The sequence below is a fragment of the Stereum hirsutum genome (assembly GCF_000264905.1).
Source record: "Stereum hirsutum FP-91666 SS1 unplaced genomic scaffold STEHIscaffold_4, whole genome shotgun sequence".
NCBI lineage: Eukaryota > Fungi > Basidiomycota > Agaricomycetes > Russulales > Stereaceae > Stereum > Stereum hirsutum.
In genome coordinates this window covers 1,896,859-1,918,867 of record NW_006763134.1, presented here as the reverse complement: position 1 = coordinate 1,918,867, position 22,009 = coordinate 1,896,859, and the positions used below count along the sequence as shown (strand labels likewise).

At 51.1% G+C, this 22,009-nt stretch overlaps 8 protein-coding genes across 8 annotated transcripts; 6 read left to right on the top strand and 2 right to left on the bottom strand.

Moving 5' to 3' along the window:
* The first annotated feature begins 138 nt into the window (after nucleotides 1-138).
* Nucleotides 139-2,434, top strand: STEHIDRAFT_119927 (NMD3-domain-containing protein). Its single transcript, XM_007302030.1, has 6 exons — nucleotides 139-275; nucleotides 338-392; nucleotides 451-482; nucleotides 544-749; nucleotides 834-1,132; nucleotides 1,208-2,434. Exons 1-6 carry the CDS (start codon nucleotides 224-226, stop codon nucleotides 2,307-2,309), a joined length of 1,746 nt encoding a protein of 581 aa, XP_007302092.1. The 5' UTR covers nucleotides 139-223; the 3' UTR covers nucleotides 2,310-2,434.
* A 1,368-nt stretch (nucleotides 2,435-3,802) lies between these two features.
* Nucleotides 3,803-5,733, top strand: STEHIDRAFT_154890 (uncharacterized protein; the record flags this gene model as incomplete). Its single annotated transcript, XM_007302029.1, has 13 exons — nucleotides 3,803-3,852; nucleotides 3,908-3,942; nucleotides 4,006-4,174; nucleotides 4,234-4,295; nucleotides 4,359-4,459; nucleotides 4,529-4,626; nucleotides 4,775-4,908; nucleotides 4,973-4,988; nucleotides 5,048-5,090; nucleotides 5,156-5,170; nucleotides 5,230-5,285; nucleotides 5,339-5,615; nucleotides 5,668-5,733. The coding sequence occupies 13 exons, from the start codon at nucleotides 3,803-3,805 to the stop codon at nucleotides 5,731-5,733; spliced, it is 1,122 nt and encodes a 373-aa protein (XP_007302091.1).
* A 289-nt stretch (nucleotides 5,734-6,022) lies between these two features.
* STEHIDRAFT_53012 (RBP11-like subunits of RNA polymerase) lies at nucleotides 6,023-6,714 on the bottom strand (the record flags this gene model as incomplete). Its single annotated transcript, XM_007301465.1, has 3 exons — nucleotides 6,023-6,380; nucleotides 6,441-6,530; nucleotides 6,662-6,714. 3 exons carry the CDS (start codon nucleotides 6,712-6,714, stop codon nucleotides 6,023-6,025), a joined length of 501 nt encoding a protein of 166 aa, XP_007301527.1.
* Nucleotides 6,715-7,719: 1,005 nt separating this feature from the next.
* On the top strand, nucleotides 7,720-8,374 carry STEHIDRAFT_52832 (uncharacterized protein; the record flags this gene model as incomplete). The annotated part of the gene is made up of 4 exons (XM_007301454.1): nucleotides 7,720-7,844; nucleotides 7,908-8,126; nucleotides 8,221-8,274; nucleotides 8,329-8,374. The coding sequence occupies 4 exons, from the start codon at nucleotides 7,720-7,722 to the stop codon at nucleotides 8,372-8,374; spliced, it is 444 nt and encodes a 147-aa protein (XP_007301516.1).
* Nucleotides 8,375-9,677: 1,303 nt separating this feature from the next.
* On the top strand, nucleotides 9,678-12,619 carry STEHIDRAFT_145901 (uncharacterized protein). Its single transcript, XM_007302028.1, has 5 exons — nucleotides 9,678-9,742; nucleotides 9,807-10,165; nucleotides 10,274-11,200; nucleotides 11,264-11,795; nucleotides 11,869-12,619. The coding sequence occupies exons 2-5, from the start codon at nucleotides 9,914-9,916 to the stop codon at nucleotides 12,150-12,152; spliced, it is 1,995 nt and encodes a 664-aa protein (XP_007302090.1). The 5' UTR covers nucleotides 9,678-9,742; nucleotides 9,807-9,913; the 3' UTR covers nucleotides 12,153-12,619.
* A 742-nt stretch (nucleotides 12,620-13,361) lies between these two features.
* Nucleotides 13,362-16,311, top strand: STEHIDRAFT_154886 (uncharacterized protein; the record flags this gene model as incomplete). Its single annotated transcript, XM_007302027.1, has 11 exons — nucleotides 13,362-13,503; nucleotides 13,559-13,601; nucleotides 13,661-13,856; nucleotides 13,941-13,975; nucleotides 14,146-14,280; nucleotides 14,345-14,462; nucleotides 14,547-14,651; nucleotides 14,782-15,045; nucleotides 15,487-15,543; nucleotides 15,599-15,823; nucleotides 15,880-16,311. The coding sequence occupies 11 exons, from the start codon at nucleotides 13,362-13,364 to the stop codon at nucleotides 16,309-16,311; spliced, it is 1,752 nt and encodes a 583-aa protein (XP_007302089.1).
* A 457-nt stretch (nucleotides 16,312-16,768) lies between these two features.
* Nucleotides 16,769-17,028, bottom strand: STEHIDRAFT_53397 (uncharacterized protein; the record flags this gene model as incomplete). Its single annotated transcript, XM_007301500.1, has 2 exons — nucleotides 16,769-16,923; nucleotides 16,986-17,028. Coding segments are annotated over 2 exons (198 nt in total), but the record flags the coding sequence as incomplete, so codon positions are not given.
* A 512-nt stretch (nucleotides 17,029-17,540) lies between these two features.
* Nucleotides 17,541-21,690, top strand: STEHIDRAFT_94327 (uncharacterized protein). Its single transcript, XM_007302026.1, has 17 exons — nucleotides 17,541-17,723; nucleotides 17,782-17,787; nucleotides 17,849-17,934; nucleotides 17,985-18,004; nucleotides 18,063-18,117; nucleotides 18,182-18,586; nucleotides 18,638-18,991; nucleotides 19,053-19,210; nucleotides 19,269-19,329; nucleotides 19,395-19,402; nucleotides 19,457-19,616; nucleotides 19,676-19,793; nucleotides 19,873-20,108; nucleotides 20,184-20,320; nucleotides 20,388-20,411; nucleotides 20,480-21,346; nucleotides 21,445-21,690. The coding sequence occupies exons 1-17, from the start codon at nucleotides 17,609-17,611 to the stop codon at nucleotides 21,557-21,559; spliced, it is 2,925 nt and encodes a 974-aa protein (XP_007302088.1). The 5' UTR covers nucleotides 17,541-17,608; the 3' UTR covers nucleotides 21,560-21,690.
* Nucleotides 21,691-22,009: the final 319 nt, after the last annotated feature.

Here is a 22,009-nt window from a genome sequence, read left to right as displayed (position 1 = left end):
AGAAACAAGCGCCCACGCCATCGGATCGCGTGGCATTCGCGTGCGTGCGGCTCCGTGGTGACTAAGATCTTGCTTACCGCCGACTTCAAATTCTAAACTTTTCCTTGCTTACACTTGCTCTTGACGTCCATAACTGCTCTCTCTCTCGTTCTCTGGTGCTGTATCGATTAGCTGCTTGTACTACCAAACTATCCAGGACGAAAATATAAAAAGGGCGTCGGTTATGGAGTTTGTACCAGGACCCGCGGTCCACCGTGTATTGTGCGCTGATTGCGGTACGCAGATCGCATGAGTTTGCAAGGTCGAGTGAAGTACTGATATTTTTTTGGGGGGATAGGTACTCCCATCGTACCAAATTCGGCCAATCTTTGTGTTGCATGCCTGCGAAATACGTACGTTCCGATGCTCCGATCTCAATCGGAATTTTCAGCTGATTTCTGCATGCCGTAGCGTCGATATTACTGAAGGCATCCCAAAACAAGGTGTGCTTTGCTTGCTCAATTTCTGAAGGAAACATCTCACTTTTTCATATCTCGCTATCAGCCTCTATCTCGTACTGCCGAAATTGTGAACGCCATCTCGCACCTCCAGCCCAATGGGTTATCGCACGGCCTGAATCGCAAGAACTCCTTGCTATTTGTCTCAAAAAGCTCAAGGGTCTTAGCAAGGTCCGATTAACCGAAGCACACTTCATCTGGACAGAGCCTCACTCGAAACGACTACGTGTATCATTAACTATCCAAAAAGAGGTGCGCGCTTCCTCCATCGTGCCGCCTTCAACTTCACCATGTCCTACCCATATTACAAATCAGATTACTGACCGGTTAAAATAGGTCCTGACAAACACGATCCTCGAACAAATCTTCGAAATCGAGTACCTCGTCCAGTACGGCCAATGTCCCGACTGCACGAAGCTCGCAGCGAAGAACACCTGGAAGGCGCTCGTTCAGGTCCGACAGAAAGTCCCTCACAAACGGACGTTCTTGTACCTCGAACAGCTCATCCTGAAGCACGGAGCACAAAAGGATACGATTTCGGTGAAGGAGGTGAAGGATGGGCTGGATTTCTACTATAGTCAGCGGAGTCATGCGTTGAAGATGGTCGAGTTCCTGGGTAGCGTTGTTCCCATCCGGTTCGTCTCTGATTCATCTCCTCAATCCCTCCTCATAGACTTACACATCTAACACATATTTTCTCTCTCTATTAGAACTAAGTCGTCCGAACGCCTCCTCTCCACAGACACGCACACCAGCACCGCCAACTACAAATTCACCTACTCCGTCGAAATTGTCCCCATCTGCAAAGATGATCTCGTCTGCATCCCTCTCAAACAAGCCCGTCAAATGGGCAACATCAACCCTCTCACCATCTGCACCCGCGTGGGCAATTCCCTTCACGTCATCGACCCTAACACCCTCCAATCTTCCGAAATCACGTCGCCCGTATACTGGCGCACACCGTTCGACAGCCTCGCCGGCATCAGTGAGCTGAAGGAGTTCACGGTGCTGGATGTGGAACCGATGCATGGTGCCGGAGCTGTGAAGGGGAAATGGGTTTTGGCGGATGCGCAGGTGGCGTTGAGTGGGGCATTCAAGAGTACCGGGACTTATGAGGACGACGGGATGATGGACTATGAGACTTCCGCCTCGGCGAACCAGATCTTTCATACTCGGACTCATCTTGGTGCGATTTTGCAACCTGGTGATAGCGTCATGGGTTATTTCCTCAGCCACACGAATTTCAACTCCGAAGAGTTCACCAAACTGCCGCAGGATCGCATTCCGGATATCATATTGGTGAAGAAGGCGTATCCGAACAGGAGGAAGAAGACGAAGACGAGGAACTGGAAATTGAGGAGTATTGGGAAGGAGGCCGGAGAGGAGGGCGAGACGGGCGGCGGTAGGGGTGTTATCGGACGTATGGGTGGGAGAGATCAGAAGAAGGTCGAGCAAGACTATGAGCTGTTCTTGAGGGACCTAGAGGAGGATCCTGAGATGAGGAGCGCGGTGAACTTGTACAAGGCGGAGCAAGCGATGAAGACGGGCAAAGAGGGGAGTGGCCTGGCTGGAGGGAAGTCGAGGAAGAAGGCGCAGTTCGCGATGGAGGTGGACAGTGGTGGGGATGCGCAGATGGGCGAGGGCGAGGGGATGGAGCAGGATGAGAGCGGACCGGTCGAGGCTGCGGCTGGTGGCGAGGAGACGGACGATGATGTGGAGGAGGAGCCTGACTTCCCGGAGGTGAAATTGGACGAGCTGTTGGACCACTTCGACGAGTTGACCCTTGGAGATGATGTTCACGAAGAGGAGTAAATGTTTTGTGTATTTTCTCCCCTTTCCCTCGTTGTATCCCTCGTGTTTCGCAAAGATCTGACAATCATTTCCGCGCTGTGGGTCGGCAGCAATTCTCTATTTGAACATTGAGGCCTCATTTCGCACTGCTTCGGGACATTCAGAGCTACTCCGGTGTTTGAATTTTGCGATCTTTGGCCGTCAATGTCTACTTCGCCGAAGGTCCGTCTAGCATCTTATGGAGCGGCCTATTCTTGCTGGCCCGCACTCAGTATGTGGAAACGCTACGCGTGGAGCATACATGTGAACTTGATGATTCAGCGGGTCTCCTGTATTTCGCACGATCGGCGCTGTTCTCTGGGCCTTGAACAAAGTATCACTTGCACTATGCCTCGTTGTCGTGCATTGTCAACCTTTCTCTCGCGCACACATTTGCATGCCAGTATCGTGGCTTCCAAAGAGCAGCATATACATCTTCTCAGACAGGTAGTTCCTATCTGATGATGTTATCAAATGACCCATGAAGCGTATATGGGGGTTTCTTCAGCATTTGGATCCCGGACAATTATAGCAGAGCTGCTGGGTGGACATTGAAAACTTCAGTCGTCCAGTTTACCGCAAGTCCGCGGCTTACCAGCATAGCGGGTGCTTGTGCTGGCCTTTGTCGCCCGAAGGAGGCCACTCTGCAATGCCTCAAATCACGCGTTCCGTAGATGACGAGTTCGGGATGCTCCATTCTTGGCCTTGCATATCGAACCTGCAGGCTTTTCTTAGAGGGTGGTCGGGTCCGATCGCGAGTAGCGCTAGCACTGCAATAATTTTGCCTTTGGGCCTGTGCGGAAAGACGATTTGACACTGACGAGCAACATTCTTCGGATTTGATGCGGATGCATGTGCCTTGTGTTCAAACTTCAATGAAGCTGATCGGATTCTTTACTACAACTTGGGTACCTTTATTCACTGGGATGGCTTGAAACTTGAAGTCTTTTCACTGGTATGCAGGCCAATGCGGCTCAATTTCTCACTTGTGCTCACAGTCAAATTGCGTTCAATACGCGTAGCCCTCCGAAAAGCGTTCTACTCGATTTTTTTTCAAGCTATTTCCACTGATGAACGTACTCCTGTGCGCGGTCCGAAATATGTCTCATGCATTGTAAAGTTGCAGATTTACGCATTCGCACTCGGCCGTGGCATCAATGAAGTCAAATTGAACGTGTGGCATAGCGGGAATTCAGCCTTCCAGCCTCGCCAAAGGACCTTTCAAGTCCCTGCGGTGCATTACTCACAGCATGGTATCACGTCGAGCATGGGCCTTATACAGAGCCTCACAGGGACAGGGGGCTATCGAGGGATCTCATCCATCCCGCTCCTGATTGCTCTTCGTCGAAAAACTTTCGAGCTGATGTCATTGTCCCAGTCCTTTGCTTGGGGACTACGATGCCAGGTCTATAAGAGCAAGGTGAGGTTTCTGGTCGCAGTTTTCAGCATCAAGTCTTTTCGACTCTTCACATAAAATGACAAACCCTTCTGCCATCCAAGAGGTTGCATTCGAAGACCAAATCTGGTGAGGAGCTCTTGATGTCTCGACATTGCTTCGTACTGCTGATTTTGTCTCCCAGGACGATCGCGAACTATACAATCGTCTCTGCCACAAGTAGGTTGAGTGCCTTTTACCGAGGCGGTCATGCTTACAGAGAAACTTCGTGTTTGTCCGTAGTATTATGGTTATATGACTTCTTCCAGACCTTGCCAGCGGAGATCGAGGCTATGTGGTCGAAGAAACTCACCATCACAGCGGCAATATTCTTCGTGGATCGCTATGGGTTCGGAGGAGCCAGGCTATTAGAACTGGCGTACAATGTACCCGGGTCAGGCAGCGACAAGGGGTAGAGCACCCATTACTAGATCATTTCATCGTTTTCAAAATCCTGAATGTGACACTTAGCTGTAATGTGCTCAACCTCATGAGCACTGTTTTTTTCTTACCCTCGATTCTAGCCACGAATCGTGAGTCTGAATTCTCATCGATATTGGATCTCAGCAGAGGCTCACCATATAACCTCACTGCAGTTCTCTTCGCACTCAGAATCTACGCTATCTGTGGACGGAGTAAACTAATATTATGCGTGGCGTCCATCTTGATCTTCTCACGATTTGCGGTGGATATCTGGGTAAGTTCACTCTTCGTGTTTTAGGGCAATGTCAACTCACGACTTGGAGCTGCAACTTGATTGGTATAGCAAGCCGGTTTGTCGACAGGTATCTCGACCAGAGGATCGCAATACGAATCTCTGTCATTATGTCTGTCCTATGCACCACATGGTGACGTTTACGAGCAGTGAGTGGACTAGGATCATTTATTAGTAAAGTCCCTTTGATTTCGACTAAAAATTCATGCATATTTCGTTTATGGCAGGTGTAAGTCGGACCATCCGTTAGATCGAAATGCTATAAGCAGCTGACATTCACATACACCTTCTAGCCAGTGTCATTGCGGTCTTACTAGCCTTGGCTTTCGACGTGTTCGTATTTGCGGTAACGCTCTTCAAGACTGTCCACCAAGTCATAGCGATGCGGAAATTCGGGCATCGAAGCATAGCTGAGGTGGTTCTTCGAGACGGTGAGCAATCTTCCTCAGGATGTTCAGGGTTGTTTTGTTATTATTCTTGACTAACTTTGCGTAGGGACGCTCTATTTCATGTGAGCATGTCCCGTACTCAGATAAGTTTGAGATTATCGACAGAGCATCTCTGTACCAGCACTATCGTCCTCCTCGCGGTGGCTGCGACTATCTTAAACCTGGTAGGTCGCTCTTCCCTGCATCGCCTAGCCGACCTCTGTGGCTGATCCTGGCACTACACCCACAGTTATCTATATCGCAGGTTTGTGTCCGTCGTTGAAGATAGATCAGAGATAATATTGACCGCAAACTTCCACATAGGGCTCTTCGCAGGCTTTCAATGTCATGTCAGAAATCATGGCACCTTTCTTTTCAGTGTGAGCCTTCTCCTTCAATCAGTCCTTCGATTCCCGACTCATTATGCAATCAGACTACCCAACATCCTGACCAACCGCCTGGTTCTGAACCTACGAAACGTCGACCAAAACCGATCCACCCACTCTTCTGCGCTCGAAACTCGTCCTTTCGAGGCCGCTCCCGCTCGTAGTCGGTTTCTCGGGAATATAGGGGAGCCGCTGGACAGTCTCTGGCTGGACATGAGTTCGGATGACAACCCCCTGGATGATGAAAGGGGCGATATCCGCGGTAGTTCTACGATGCCCATGACGCCAACAGATAGGCTCACCGATGCTGAATCGCCACCCACTGTAAGCCGTCGTATATGTTGTTATTCGAGCGATCACCGTGCTAATCTTACAGCGAAGGAATGTAATGAATCTAGCCAAGACGACATTGAGATGGTGCCTCGTCGGCGTGGATCACTAATACCACCCAATCGACTGTCGTTAGTATCCACGGGACGAACACGAAACTAAGGGATCAGCAGGGATCAACGTTCGATCAACCCTCGACCCGTGTGGCGCAATGACCATAGCAATGGTGTCGCCACCCGTCTCGACCAAATTCCATAGGTATAGAAGATGATTGCGCTAAGATAGCCTTGCGGCGGATGTAACAGCAGCAGAACGTAGAAATACATTTATTACAAGGTCTCACACCATAACTTACACAGCAAAAACAAACGAAAACAATGTATCGAACTCCCATCCACCACCTAAATATCCAAATAATCCCTCCCCGAAGCCCATCCCTGTCCCTGCCCTCCTCCCGCACCTCCACCATACGCATCCACCTCCTCGCCCATGCCGTACCCTCCCAAGCCTCCGCCGAACCCACCAGCACCACCCGCCGCTGCACCGTCCGCACCGCCCTGGACATCCTTATACGAGAACTCTCGTTTGAATTGTGTCTCGAGGGAGGCGAGGGTACCGATGAGCTTTGTGCATGCTTGTTCGAGGGCGTAGGCGGGGGTGATGGTGCCGTCTGTTTGAAGCTTGATGAGGAAGTAGGGGTGGAGAGGGTGAGGGACCTTGTAGCCCGCGAAGAGGACTTGTGGGGATTGGAGGAGTTGGCTGTAGGAGAGGTGAATGGGTGAGACGGAGAAGGTAGGATGAAGTTGGAGAAGAACGTACGCGCGAATCATATTGCCGAGGGTGTGGTCCTGCTTGAGGACCTTGATGGTGGCGGCATTGGGGATCTTAGTGTCTTCGACGATCTCAACTCTACAAACGAAGTAAGGAAGACCGTCAGTAATCGATAGTGATGCGACAAAGCATTTGGAAGGGCGATGATGATAGAATGGAGGCGGGGAGTCGTGGAGAAGGCAAGTAAACAAGACGAACAAGAGACGCACGGTTTCTCCCCTTCATCGAGGACGAAAAGCTCATAACGACTTGGTGCATTCATGGCTCAAACGTCAATCCAAATAGTTGAATGGGTATCTAAGTCAACGTGTCGAGCAAAAAGATGAGTCAGCATCAACTCGAAAGGACACAAACAAGACGACGAGAAGAGGAAGAGTCATAAGCAGAACTGATATTATTTTGTTTGTCACCATCAGGCTGAGCCTTCGGCGGATTGACAGATATGGTAAATTTGTTTAATCATTCGCTCTTCAACGAGGAGGAGTGCTACATAGGTACATGGAGCCGACCAATAAGGAGTCGCGTGCTCACCTTTGTGGAGGTGCGAAACAGAGGCGAGTGCTGCTGATGTTAAGTCTGCACGTAAATACCTACAAGAAAAAGGATTCATTCAGCACGAGATCCAGAAACCCTGACGATGGTGAAGGTATAAAGAAGGAAAGGGTTCAGGACACAGTTTGATATCAACACCGTCACTTCCGTGGAAGAACGGTTCATTGACAATAAATATCGGCTCATAGCCGCATCATTCGACAGAAAAGTGAATAGCCAAGATGCTTACCTCTCGCGTCAAGGACTAGTGGGCCCAAAAATGAAAGATGCGAGGGGATAAGGAAGAGGAAAAGATGAAGAAAAAAGTCGACGGCGCGACGAGACAAGAGCGACGCGTGCCTTCCTAATCGGGCCATAACATTCAAACTCCGCTCGGCCCTCGCGTTGAGTGTATCTTTGCGCCAGGCCCGAAAACACCACCGACAAACCCCAAGTCCTCAAGGTGAGTAACTATGCCCCATTTTCCTACGATTCAATGTGTTAGAGAGCAGAGGAGTCGTCTTTCGTGCCCAGATGGAAAGGAAGGAAAGGATCTGGATAGATGGAAAGGATGGATCGGCTGGAAGGAGGACGGATGACACTGGGTTGGATTTGATTCGAGAGACTTGGGAGGGATGCGTTTGGGCACGAAGACGACTCCGACACAATCTATTGCCTGCTTGGATCGCTCTGTCTCGACGAGAACTCCCCACTAACGTTCAGATTGCTGTAGAAAATGCCCACTCATTTGTCGAAGACCCGTAAGCACCGCGGCCACGTCTCGGCCGGTCACGGACGTGTGGGCAAGCACCGCAAGCATCCTGGAGGTCGTGGTCTTGCTGGTGGTCAGCACCATCACCGGTGCGTCTCAACACATCCCAAAATCTCAGTCGGGCAATACTGATGACTTCATAAATCCAACAGTACCAACTTCGACAAGTACCATCCTGGTTACTTCGGTAAGGTCGGTATGCGCCACTTCCACTATACTCGCAACATGCACCACAACCCTACCATCAACGTCGACAAGCTCTGGACACTCGTACCAGAGGAGCACAAGAAGGAGTTGACGGCTGACTCTGAGGTCGTGCCGGTGTTGGATTTGGTCCGCCTTGGGTACTCGAAGGTCCTCGGTAACGGACAGTGCGTATCTTTATTCTGTTTCGTTCCTATAGAGCCTACGTTGTGTAACGATGCGATTGAGATGAATTTGCTAACATTTTATCTTCGTCTACAGGGTGCCCCAGATTCCTCTGATCGTCAAGGCACGCTTTGTGTCTGCACGGGCTGAGTGCGTATTCCCTCTCCCAGAATGTCTTCCTGCATCTGACGCGCTTGCTCTCAGGGCTAAAATCAAGGCTGCCGGCGGTGTCGTTAAGTTGGTTGCCTGAACGGATCCTTTCTTTTCGCTGTCGGTCTACCTTGTCATTTTTTTCGCTCGCTCTACCATGATATCGATATGAAGCGTTGCTGCACCATATGTATATGCACTCCACTATGCACGTTTCAAACCTCGAATTGCGCGTGTGACGGACAACACAAGGACGCTCGATTTTATTCAGGCAAAAGCTTTGGCGATCCGGCAAAGAATCATATCCGAGGATGAAGTCTAATCTGCTCAAAGCTGATATCTACGCTGGTGACTGGCTTGCGCCTTGCGCAATGAGGTGGACACAATTTTGCGAAAAGTTGGCTGTTCCCCTCTGAGATGCTTTTGGTAGCGATGGCGTAGGCTAAGAACCTACGCTTTCGCTCTGCTCGCCCCAATGACTACTTGATATAATCCATCAGCACAATAACGAGAAGTTCGACGGTTGGTTCGCTTCGTTTCACCTGGACGCCGTCCACCTGCTCAAAATCAATCTATGCACCACAACCGCCGCCGTCACCACCATCACCCTGTCTCTCCCTACCATCACGCCACCCTTCATGCTCTTCATGGGTCTTCCCTCGGCCTACCTAGTATGTTCGACTCTGGCGATACCTCACACGAATCTGTGCGTCTTATTCTCGAGAAGGCTGAAGGAGACCTTGTTGCTGTAGGCCTTCTACCGCAAGGCATCTAAATGGAACGAAGAAGAAGACACCGGTGTTGCGATAGCACATGGGGTTCAGATTTGTTGATTGCTGTGCTATGGGTGAAGAAGTGAGGTAGAATGAAAGCAAGGTACTCTATCTATAGGTCGAATAGACGACAAGGATGTTGTTTCGTACAGCATGGTATTACACCTAACGTCTGCCGCCACAAAGAACTTGGACCATCGCGAAATTCAGAGAATATCTAGACACTCAAACCACCAATACCAAGGTCCACCGAGAACAGTCTCTGACCTCGATAAGAGAATTACTGTAAAACAGTCTTGTAGACGTATTCTACCGCTCGTTACTGTCCAGTTTGGGCCAACGTCTAATTATACACAACACAGGAACGAACACTTATTGATGAAGCTGTGTATACCTTTGAAAGCCATTTCGGTGCTCACGTATGCTATATTATTCGTGATTAGGAGTGCGCAGGGCCCGTGCGATGCCTGGAGTGCTTGTGGGAGGACGCGTGCTTGAAGGAGGTGGCGGAAAGCCAAGAGGGGATCCGAGTGGCTGGCGGCGTAACGCGGAACGGAATCACGATGGTGAAGCCGGGCATGACAAAATGTACCCACTGCCCGTCTCGCACAGCCGTCTCCCCCTCTTGCTCTCAACCATCACACTCGTTCCCCGACGTTGCTGACATTGTCGGTGCACGAGCACGACTGCCTGGTGTAAGTCCCCTTCATCTTTGTGCATGATGACCGAGCTATAGCTAGACGCGCTTTCCTGGGTCAGATTCACAGGGGTATTCATCTTGGAGTCGCTTGAGAAGGCTCCGTGTCGCGCCCTACGTTGCTACAGAACAAAACACAACCGCTCTCGCACGCGCTCGCTCTAGCTCGATGTCTGCTAACAACACCAACAACGCCGCCCCAGCGCAGGGCGATGTAGTCATCAATATGGCTAGCCTCAACGGCGATGGTAAGAAGGAGAAGAAGACCGATACGCTTTTTGGTCCGAATATCGGGATTGTGAGCGCGGGGCCTGATTGGGCTGCTAGTGAGGAAACGTTAAGGGGTGTTGGGACTGGTAATGCGGGCAAGGATGAATTGACACCGGACATCGTGAAGGAATGGGTCGAGAGGAGTAAAGAGGTCTGTCGTTACTCTGTTCCCATCTCTATTCTCACGCCCTGTCGGGAGTGGTCGTCGTTGGGAGAATTGTGCTCACATGATACCCTCTTCGTGTACCGCGTGTGTTAGTCCGTGCAACCTACAACTACGCTGCAAGCCCTTGTCAATCTCAAACGACCGACTCTCAAGCTGTCTCCCCTTACGCACGATGAAACCGAAGACCCTTCTGCAGAACACCATGAACTTCACGCATTAGAATTCGAATATGACTGTGACGCCCCCAAATGCGCCATCTCTGTCTCCATCGTTCACCCCCTTGGCACTAACCCGTCCGCCGTACCTTCCGACTCTCACAGGACTGTTGTCTACGAAGCTGTCTTTGATGGGGGGTTCGGCAAGACCTTGAAGCACGAAGACGGAGCTTCTCTCGAGCTTAGCCTTTTCGAGCATGGGAAGCCCAAACCTCGCAGGCCGAGCATTTCCTTCGCAGACGGTAAAGCCAACGACTCGAAAGACAACCTCGATCTCGCCCCTCCCGCCACCATCCCCGAACTCCAAGCGCCAGGCTCCAACTCCTCGTCTGGAACCGCCACGCCAAATCCACCCGCCAATGGGAATACGATAGCTGACGGGGCGCAGCATCGTGAGCGCAAGAAACGGTTCACGGCTCTCTCGCATTTCCGGAAGAGGAACAACCATTCGCACAACCACAACACGTCTATTTCGGGACCCGCGCTCGCTGTCATGGATGCCGAGGCTGGGACCGCCTCCGGCGACCACGATCAGACGCAGGCTGGTGCTGCTGGAAATGCTGGCGCTGATGTGGCGGGTAAGGACGCGAAGGACGCGAAGGAGGACGAGGGTGTGAAGGTGGTTATTAGGTTGGCGGCGTGTGATGAGGACGGTAAGGAGTTTGAGGGTGGGGAGAGGAATGAACAGGGGACGTATTTGCATGTGGTCAGGTTTGGGCCGGAGCCGCCAGTTGTGGAGAGCTCCAAGGAGAGTGAGGAAGATGGGAGACCCTGGGTCGTGAAGGTTGTGAAGAGGGAGGCTACGGTGAATTTTCTTTACTTGTGCTTCATCCGTCTACGGCTTCTGATCCTCATTTCTATATGCTAGATTGGTCCTCACACTTTCCACCTTCACGAGATCTACGGTCTCACCTCTTCCTCATCTTCCGCTCCTGCCCCTTCCGCCCCTCCAGCCCCCAACTCCCCAACCATCGCACCAACCTCACCCAAATCTCCAACCACACACACCTACCCACCTCCACCCGCCCCTCCCGGCTCGGTCCCCGGCGCAATCCCCGGCGTCGCACCGCCCGCCGAAGACGAGCCCTCATCCGAATGTCTCCTCTGTCTTTCCTCTCCACGCGAGGTCGTCCTCCTCCCCTGTCGTCATCTCGTCGCATGCAAAGAATGTGCGGTAAACATGGTAGAGTTCGGCGCCGGTGGGAATATCGTGCATTCGGAGGAACCGACGGCTGGTGGTGATGGTGCAGTAGGTGAGGGAGCGGGTGAGGGAGCGGCGGGTGCGAGTGGTGGTGCGGATGGCACGGCGGCGCCGACGGCACCGAGTGCCGTGCCAGAGAGGCCAGCGACGAGGAGGAAGAGGAGGGCGAAGGGGTGGTTCTGTCCTGTTTGCAGGCAACGTGCGTCTTTGCGGGTTTTGCACTACCACTTTCATCTTTTTTTCTGACGTTCTCGTGTTACTTTCGCCTATAGCTTATACTTCCCTCCTTCGCATCACCACCACCCCACCCGCGCACGTCAAGCGCACTTCCACCTCGCTCGATACCGACCGGGATCATCAACACCAGCATGGTGGCGACCCGCTCGGAGCTGCTCCTGCTCCGCCGGTCACGACAGTTAATAGTGGCGAAGGTACGGGTGAGACGGCTACTGGAGGTGGTGGAGGAGGTCTGTTGGCCGGCCTTGGCAGACCTGGATTTTTGAGGGGCTTGTCGAGGGGAAGGCCGGATGCGCAGACGGGTGCGAATGCGGTTTGAAGGTGAGGTCGGGAGGCCGCGCCGAGGCATACATTTATCTTGGCCGAAGTTTAGAACGGTGATAAGTATGTGTTGTACGATGATTGGGTGTTTTTCCACACCCTTGTGTTTCGGCGCGTCTCTTGATTGATTTGTTACATTGCACTTTTGCGCGATCTTCCGTTCTACCTCTCTCCCCGTGTCTGAGGCCTTTCCACCAACGTATACCTACCTACCTGGATCGGATGCAAACGGGTTCTCTTGATTCTTTCTTGTGCTTCGTTCATCGTTCATCGTTCGCGGATAGTTTTTTCTTGGTTTTGGTTTTGCTACGTTATCTTGGCTCCTTGCTCCTTTCGTGTGACTGTACTCACTGCCAACTCGTCTTTCGGATTGATCGTCTCTTCCCTCTGTGTCTGTGACTGTGATTGTGATTGTGATGGATTTGTATGTACTTATACGTATGCGATTTTCTCTCTCTCTCTCTCTCTCTCTCTAAGATTTTCAGGGTGTGCTGGTTGCGATCTTGAGGTCAACGTACTGAGAGGGAAGACGCGGATGTGGCGGGCGGTGTGGCGTCATTCAGTTCAACTTGCGCGCCCGGAAATAGCCGGAAAGCCTTTATTCCGGAACGATTCCGAGTCGTCCCGCGTGTCCTTTTGGTGCCACCCGGGCCCTCATTCCGACTTGTGTCCCGACTCTAAATGATTGTTGTGCTACTTCTACACGACGGCGTTCTTAGACCAGACAGGTCCACACTGGTCCACAGTTGAACTTCAATTACAGAATACTGCTGGTAGAACTTGATGATAAACTTCCATCTCTTCTCGGTACCGCCGCTTGACCGCCGCCGTGTAAAGATGGAAGATATGGTCCAATACTACAGTGGTTTGTACTACCTCCGGGACCTGCTGCAATTTTGCCTTGATGATCATGGTCCCCTCGAATCTTGGTTTCCTTGAGTCGGACTCTTTCGCTATATCAAGGCAAAGCATCATCAGCTGGTTGATGCTTGGTGGTGTAGAGATGATACACTCCACTTATCTGTGTTCTTCTACTACGGTTCTTGTTGAGATCGGAACGCCCCTTTTCCTACTACGGCCATGGATTCGCAACTATTTATACTGTATATGAAACCTTGGGAAACGAGGGACTTAGTCGTCGCGATATATAAATGTACGGCCTTGCCTCGTATCATTCCTCATTCCTCTTCCCCTCCGCCTGTCTTCAATGCGCACCACTTCCATATCGTACTTTGGCAGCGCACGAATGGAGGCGGACCATATGATGTTGTGGAAGAGGTTCGCACTATCGGACGAACTCTCTCCGTCGATCGGCATAGCTTCTGTCGCTATCCAGTGCATACTCTATGGTGGGCTCAACTTCAAATCAACCGAGCCAAAATGCTATTTTTTTTTCATGTACAGGCATGCATCTTATTCTCGCTGCGTTCACCGTTTACGTTCTCGGGTGAGTGCACATCGCCCGTATTCTTTGAGTCGTATCTCTCGTTAACAGGGCACGTACAGCTCTGCAGGATTTAAAACATGGACCAGAGCTCCTCTGCTTCTCACGACGTTGATCACTATCATAACAGCAACGATATATGTCGCACTTTCCCTCGATTGGGCGGTCAAGCTGCTCACCCCGGCAGATGGCGTCTATGCATCATCGTGGGGGCTGACGCCGTTCGAGCTGGCCTTGGAGCTGTTGCCGAATATAAACGTGAGTGGATCAGAGCTGAGCGCTGATGGATGACGATAGCATTCCTCTGCGAGTATATTTATATGTCTGACTCCGCACGATCAGTATATCTGTAGCGACGGAATCCTCATTTGGCGAGCGTACGTTCTGTGGCGCCAGAACGTCAAGATCCTTATTCTGCCCATCGCTCTCCTCTGTGGCTCCCTCGGCAAGCTCTTTCCCACCTCTCCTTCCCTCTAAGTACATTCTTACGTATCTCGTCATCAACTCAACATGGTTCACATCGCCATCTAGCTTCCATGTTTCTTAGTATTGGAGCTGCACTCAATCCCGGCCTGAACCTCCTAAGCAGAATGGAGATTCGAGACCGAAGCATCTTCTCCGCCTGGGTTTTATCGCTCTCCACGAACCTGGTAGCGACAGGGTTGATAGGTTTCAAAGCTTGGTTCGTGAACTTCGATTCCATTATATGATTGGGCTTGTAAACTAAGTATGTGTGTACATCGCAGGCGATATCGACGCACAATCAAAGTCAACCTCGGTGATACGAGTGTTCATAGTAGGACATCGGCACCAAAGATCATGTTGCTCTTGATAGAGTCTGGTGTACTCTATTGTCTTTTCTGGGTGCGTCTTAGTTCTACCAGTATCACTGTCTACCTACTTGGAGCTTATGAACAAAATGTCGACGATTCCCTTCATGCTGAGTAGATGCTCCTGATCGGGATGAACGTCAGCTTCGCTACCGAGGTGACTATGAACTTGAATGTGAGGTTTACAGGAAGCATCCTGCAGGATGCCTCTGTTCAACTCTCCGTAAGTCTTTTCTTCAAACCATCACACGTGTTCTTGGATGATGCCCGCCCTCCCTTCCTCGGTGCACTGATTCGCACTGGTTCGAGCCTTTCTTCGACACTGTCTGAACTCTCTTCGATTTTACCTATAGGGGATATACCCAATAACAATCATAGTTCTGGTCGCTTTGCGTAAATCCGTCGCCGACATCCTCCTCACCGAACCCGACCTATCAACTTTTCAAGCTGGGGGGCGATCAGGTCTTCGCCCGCCACCACAATCTATTTCATTCCCGCAGTCGATGTCGTTTGCGACGAGGTCAACGCCTACGGGGATAGTACGATCGGGAGACAGGAATCTGACCGTGGACAGTGACAGGTTGTATGATGAGAGGGATATGGAGGTGGGTGGGAAAGTGAGCAGTAGTTCGCGTGATGGGGACAGTGGGGTACCCAGGTTTGCATAATATATATTGGGATTACTTGACCATCATTGGGTGGCTTCGCAGCGCTGCTGAGAACAACCTGCATTATTTCAGAACCACTCATGTCGTGTGCGTAGAAGACGTTTTCGGGAGACAAGACAATCAACTACAAAATCGCACTGCCTTGCGTCAGCTAGACAACACTCATCGATGATATGATGTAGATGGATATAGAGTTCAACGTAATACTCACCCAACTGCCCCGTACACGTCTTCGAAGTTCGGATTGACGGTGCGTGGAAAGGTACGTGTGAGAAATTGCCTCGTCAAAGCCGGCTGAGTATCAAAAAAATTCGTCTGTATCACCCTCACATCCTCGAAACGCCACGCGCAGATTACTGATATATGTCGAACACATCCGCGCACCCAAAGCCTTCCACTGTCACTGCGCAAGTTCAAGCTCCTAGGAGCGAAGGCGCTAGACCTGAGGTTGGTCTGTTCATTGTCCCCATATATATTCACTCTGACCAACTTCTACATTCAGCCAACAGTAGCCAATCTCAATGCCGGGCTCTTTGGAGATCCTATGGGGTGGACCTTCGGCAGTCCTGAGACGAACTACCTGGATCGTAGACAGTGCCTCGAGGATATCAGGAATGACCCGAACACCAAGTTGACGATGCTCTCTCTCCCCAATGATCGAGGAAGGGAGGAGAGGTGGAAAGAGATCGAGAACAATGTTTTAGCCATGGACACGAAGGTGTACGGGGTGAGTATAAGTAGTCTTCTATTTTCTCTATTCCACTGTCTCACACACAGCCTTAGGCTCACCCGGACTCGGATGATCGCTCCGTTCGCTGGACACATTTCGAGAAAATACGCGGTGGCACCGTCTGGTTCACAATTCGATGGTGGTCCGGAGGAGATCTGGGATACTACTTCGATCTCGTGGACGTTCCTAATAGAAGGCTGCTGTCCCTCAGAAAAGACCTACCCAACCTGGTGGTTGCATACAAGTACATGTTTACTGGTGATACGCTGCGCACAATCGAGGAGGAGACTCGTCGAGCTCATGATGGGCAGGAGCTTGAGGGAACAGGTGAAGAGCGTTATTTGGTTCCACATGGGTCCCAGTTATACTTTTATCATCAATGTTCCGATGGACCGCGTTTACGCATTGCGACTGTCCCGACCCCTGTCCCCGAGCCTGTCTACGAAGGATATGTTCCCGAAACTTTCAACCTCTTCCATGATTGAAAGTTCTGGGATCAATGGAAATAGGAGACGCGTATTGTCTGCTACCGTTTTGACACCTGATTCTTCTCATTCGTATCGCTTTGATCGTGTATGATATACTGCCGTCTGCATCGAGAACATTTGTGGTACAAAACGGCGCACCTGATAGTTGTAACCCCGACTGCTTCTTCTAACCTTCACGCTTACCAGAACCCTGATTCTGTCAACGCCCTCAAGTGACTTTCCCTGCGCATGAAGATCCTGGATTTCCAGTTGCCGCCAGAAAACCCGTGGCCCAACTCCATGGCCTGGACGTCATCCCATCTTTCTGAGTATTCAAGCACCAGGAGAGTAATTTGTCGGTGGAAGTGATGTGTGCTCGATGAGCCAGGTCATAAAACTAAGATATTCCCGGGGCACAAAATCAGTATGAGACACGTGAAAGATGATGTGTTATTGCGCCGTACCACCCAGTCGATCAAGTTCGGCCTGTGTACCACCGAGGAGATCCATCTTCACCCGGATGTAGCCTTGACCTGATTCTCTCGAAGCTCATCAAGGTCCTCCTCATCCATGGCCGTGCAACCTTCTTCTTCGTGCGATCGCTTCGAGAGGACACGAATGTTTGGGGAGCTTATCCTGCGATATGGTCGATGTGGTTGTTCCCTAAGACTGCAGATATACGGCATACGTACCTTCCTTTGACCCAAGCGTGTTGAAGTAGTCCGCAGAGAATCCGCCTGCGAATTTAAACGCACCGTGCAACCTCCTTCGCCATTGTTCATCTCAAACCTAGAGCACCTTCAGTCGACAAGTATCACAGTGTATTTCAGAGCACCTACGTCTTGCTCTCGTACTGGTACAAACTCTCCATAACCTTTCTATTTCTCGAGAGGAGAAAGAGGGGTACCGGTTTGTTGACGGTGCGTAGGGGAGTCAATGGTGAATTCATAGAGAATGATGCAAGATGTACCGAACAAAGGTTCTCAGTCGCGCGCTGTCCACCTAGCTCAACACCCTCGTCGTTGAGACTGTGCTTGAGTCGTTATGTACTGCCCATGGGGGTCGAGTTGGGGTCGAGCAGGTCGAGCCCGTGGTGGTGGATGCGGTGCAAAGCAGTGTGGCGCGCCAAGTGAGAAGAATGCAATTGCGATGCACCCGGATATTTGTGGCGATACATCCGACCTCCTACAATCTGCCCCTCTCGCTTTTTGCTTTCTTGTCACTACTGACCCTTGTCCAGCACTCGTGTCCCCTGCTAGCTCTTAGCTCATCTTGGTTTGCTGCTATAGACAGTGCTGAGCAACTTGGTCGAGCTATGTCGTCGGACTCAGGCTCTGAATCAGATACTGCAGTCAACTTCCGCCAGGAGTCAGGCGGGCCAAAGAGGAGGCGAATAAGCCGCGCCTGTGATGCTTGCAGGAAAAGAAAGAGTACGGTCACGATTTTATAAAATGTCTCATGGGCAACTGACCTGCTTCCAATATCCAGCCAGATGTTTGTGGCGAGCTACTCTCGTTTACAAAGCGCCCCCTAATTCCCTACCACTTATTTCTAGGCAACCGTGCCGGCCCGCAGAATGAAACGAGGTGTTCAAATTGTGCAACTAACAACTTAGAATGCACGTATGTGTTAGCCGTCAAGGTACGTTTGTAGACGACTTGTGTTGAAGCAAGTGCTGACCGTGTACCCAGAGACGTGGGCCGCTTAAAGCGTATGCGCAGTCCTGATTATCTGGACAGCCAGGCACTTGCTTACGCTCATCATAACAGCTATGTTGACACTCTGGAGAGCCGGTTGGAAAAGATGGAAGGGCTGTTAGGACGCGTTAGTCGTTTTAATGGTCTAGCGCTTGTTCGTCGCTGATAGGTTCTGTGTGGACGTCGACCAGCTCCTGCCTTCCGATGGCGATCCTTCGCAAGCACAAGACTTGAATAATCTGACCGTCTCCGGTCCCTCTCGCACACGGTCTGCGTCAGATGTAGCTAGCTTGGCTAAGACAGCCCTCCACCAAATGTCTCCCGCGTCCGGCTCTACTTCTAATAGTCCTGTAGACCCGGAGGCCGTCAAGGTCCAAGATGATATTAGTGATGAGGAGAATTCCGACGAAAGGCTTCTCACAGAGCGGTTGAACGACATGCGACTCAACCCTGAGATATTTCATCGGTTCTTAGGAAAGTCCAGTGGCGCCAGCTTAGTTCGTACTACTTACATCCTGAAAGCTCGGCATACTGGACCGCAACCCCAAGGAAAAGGAAGCGGGATGAGACGGCAAAAATACTGGGAACAAATTTCAGTGAGTATCCGCGCTCCTCGTTCACGATGGACCGGTGTTAATATCGGACAGTGGGAACGCTCCGCGTTTGATCCTTGGCTGCATCCATGGGACTTTCCCTCTCCGGACCTGCTCGATTCGCTCGTCAATCTCTATTTCGATAACATCAACATATTCACTGCTCTCCTGCATCGTCCAACATTTAGTCAGGCTCTCGCTGACGGTCTCCATCTAAGCGATGGTGGCTTCCGTCAGGTTCTCCTTCTCGTTTGCGCCACCGCCTCTCGGTACTCAAACGATCCCGCCGTTCTCCTTGATGGCGTTGACGACTGGCATTCGGCTGGATGGAGATGGTTCCGTCAAGTCGACCTAACGCGCCTTCCTCTTCTTGTCGCCGCGAACTTGTATGACCTACAAGTTCATTGTGTAAGTTCTCTGAAAACTCTGGCACGCAGATGAGTACTCTAACACTGATCATATATCTCAGTTAGCAATTATGTTCTTGCAGTGCAGCTCGATACCGCAAACATGCTGGGCTCTAGTCGGTACTGCCGTTCGGATGGCTCTGGACGTTGGTGCTCACCGTCGCAAAGTCTATCATACACACCCGACTATCGAGGATGAATTGTGGAAGCGTGCGTTCTGGTACGACTCATACACATTCTTGTTGTATTTGTAGTCCCTCATGGCCAGGTCCCTTTAGGAATCTGGTCGCTCTTGATCGACTTACAAGCTCTGGTCTGGGTCGACCTTGCGCGTTACACGTGAGTGCGCTTGCCTCTTTCTTCCCGTAGTATCCTCATTGTTGTAAACCGTTCGCATCCATCAGGAAGAGGAGTGAGCGGTGTTTGTTGTTGCCTTGGCCTATGCTCCTGCTAAACTATACTTTAGTTTCGACCTCGACATGCCGGTAGAATGCGACGATGAATACTGGACTTCGCCTGATCCTGACAAGGTTTTTCAGCAACCTGCCGGGAAGCCGTCGACCGTTTGCTATTTGACATTGTACTTGAAACTCGTCCAAATTCATGCCTACGCGCTGAGGACAATCGTGAGTTATTTGTCAAGACATGGGCCCAACTTCAATATTCACGTTGATTGTGTTTGTAGTATTTGATCAACAGATCAAAGACTCAACTAGGTTTCGTAGGTCCGCAATGGGAACAGCATACTGTTTCTCAGCTAGACTCAGCTCTCAATAAATGGCTGGACTCTGTGCCTGACTTTCGTACGTGCCCCTCGAATCTCAGCTCTATGTCCAGAGTTTTCTGACGGTGGCTTTCAAAACCGTTCCCCAATATGTGCAGTGCGATGGGATCCTACCCGAGAGGATACTACCTTTCTCACTCAGTCAGCAATGCTCTACTTGAACTTCTACAACTTGCAGATCACCATACACCGCCCTTTCATAACGTCCATTCGTGGCGCGTCGCCTCTGTCGTCCTCCTCCCTCGCAGTGTGTACCAGCGCTGCAAGGTCGTGTATCCGGATCATGGACTCTGCTCGTCGGAAAGACATATCTACCATGAGTGCATTCTTCCCGGTAAGCGTTGAACTTACCCCTGCTCTCCGTTCATATCCGAATCAAAATGACCGACTCGCTCGATTCCATGTGCAGGTCCCTGCGTTTGCGGCTGCCTTGGTGCTGCTGCTGAACATATGGAGTGCCAAGCTTGCCGGATTCTCTTTCGACCTGACGAAGGAGATCGGAGATGTTCACAAGGCCATGCAGGCCATCAAGTCGTACGAGGATAGGTACACCCCTTCTATTCGTCTCTACAAGCCCGTCTTCCCATCTGACTTTTTTTGCTCTGATGATAAGGTTTTTTGTCGCCGGAAAACTCTGGTAATACGTAACTTTTTTGTGTGTCAACTCTCAAATCTGACATCAAATTGCCACGTGGATGTTTTTAGGGATGTCTTGTATGAGCTCGTCTCCGTTGGAGATCTGCCTCTACCGCCCCCACCGCCCTCCTCCAAGCGAAGCAGAGATATCGATGACTCTGGTTCTCCCCCCGAACCGCTGATCTCCAGCTCACCCGGGAGTTATCCGCTCGATTCATCTGTTTCGCCGAAAGATGGTCCGCGACAATATGCCGGTACAAGACGTGCTCAGCAAAAGCCTCAGAATGCCGTAGCTTCATCCTCGTCATCGCAGAACGGATCCAACATAGGTCGGCAACGTTACTCTCCTCATCAGTCCGCATCGTCCTCGTTCAACATTCCACCGCCGTACAACACAGACATTCACGACCCGTCGTCTTTCTCGTCGCTGTCGCTCACCCCGGAGTCACGTCAACCGCCAACCCTGCCCATGCACAGCGATGATCTCGCGCGGCTGCCGAACTACCATGATCGCCAGCGGTATTCACACACGGACACCGAGCCTCGAATTTCTTTCGACTTTACTTCTCCCTTTGTTCCTCCCGGCTCTGGTTGGGGGACTCTGCCAGCGATTCCTGCAAACGAAGAAGGGGCACAGTTTACAAGGCGGGTCGGAATAGGAGAGACGGGGAGCGGATTCGATATGAACGATTTGTTCAATTTGGATACGATCTTAGGGAACAGCGTTTCCTCGTCGTCACAGCCTCAGTCTCAGCACCAGGACCGCCATGGTCCTCAGGTCAGTAACAATGCTGCCGTAGGGATGCAGGGTCAAGGACATGCTTATGCGACGGCGGGTATGCCTTTGGATTCGGATGCAGGGATGCCGATGAGGATGGGTGAGGTGGATGGGAACGATTTCATGAGTATGTGGACGAATGTGCCTTCTGGATTCGAGTGAGTTTTTTCTTCTGTGCCCCTTACCCGTACTGGTCCACTCGATCGTCAAATAATGACTGACATGACCTTTGTCGATGATGACATTGACACAATAGGGGCGAAGACTGGGACGCTTATATCTCGAATATGTTGGGGATGAACCAGGTGCCGGGGGCTGGTGGCGGATATGGAGGGTCAGAGGGCCTTTACACGGACGATGCGGCGATCTGATTGCGAGATCGGTGGACTTGACACATCACTTTTATTTATTATCGCTACGCAGCATCTTACCGGACTGTACTGAGCATACATTCTCCACTGTCTCTCCCCAGTACGCATAGCCAATGTCACTGCGATTACCGCTGACATGAACATGGGGCACTGTTCATTGGTGTTCTCGAAGATGTATGTTGAGGTCGCAGATCGTCGACTGTTCGCAAGTGACAGATCGTGATACAACGCGAATAACAAATTCTTGGACAAGAAAGGAACAAACGGTGCTCCGCTTCGACGAGGATAGACTTGCTATTCTCCTGCTACCAGCCTACTGTACCACTGATGGGGTAAGCTGGCGACATGAGAAAGAGACGGATTTGGTTTCATTGTACTTCGTAAGGCGAGGAATCGGATATACCCAGACGAGCCCCTTTCCACTTGAGGACACCTCGGCATGTCCAGCAG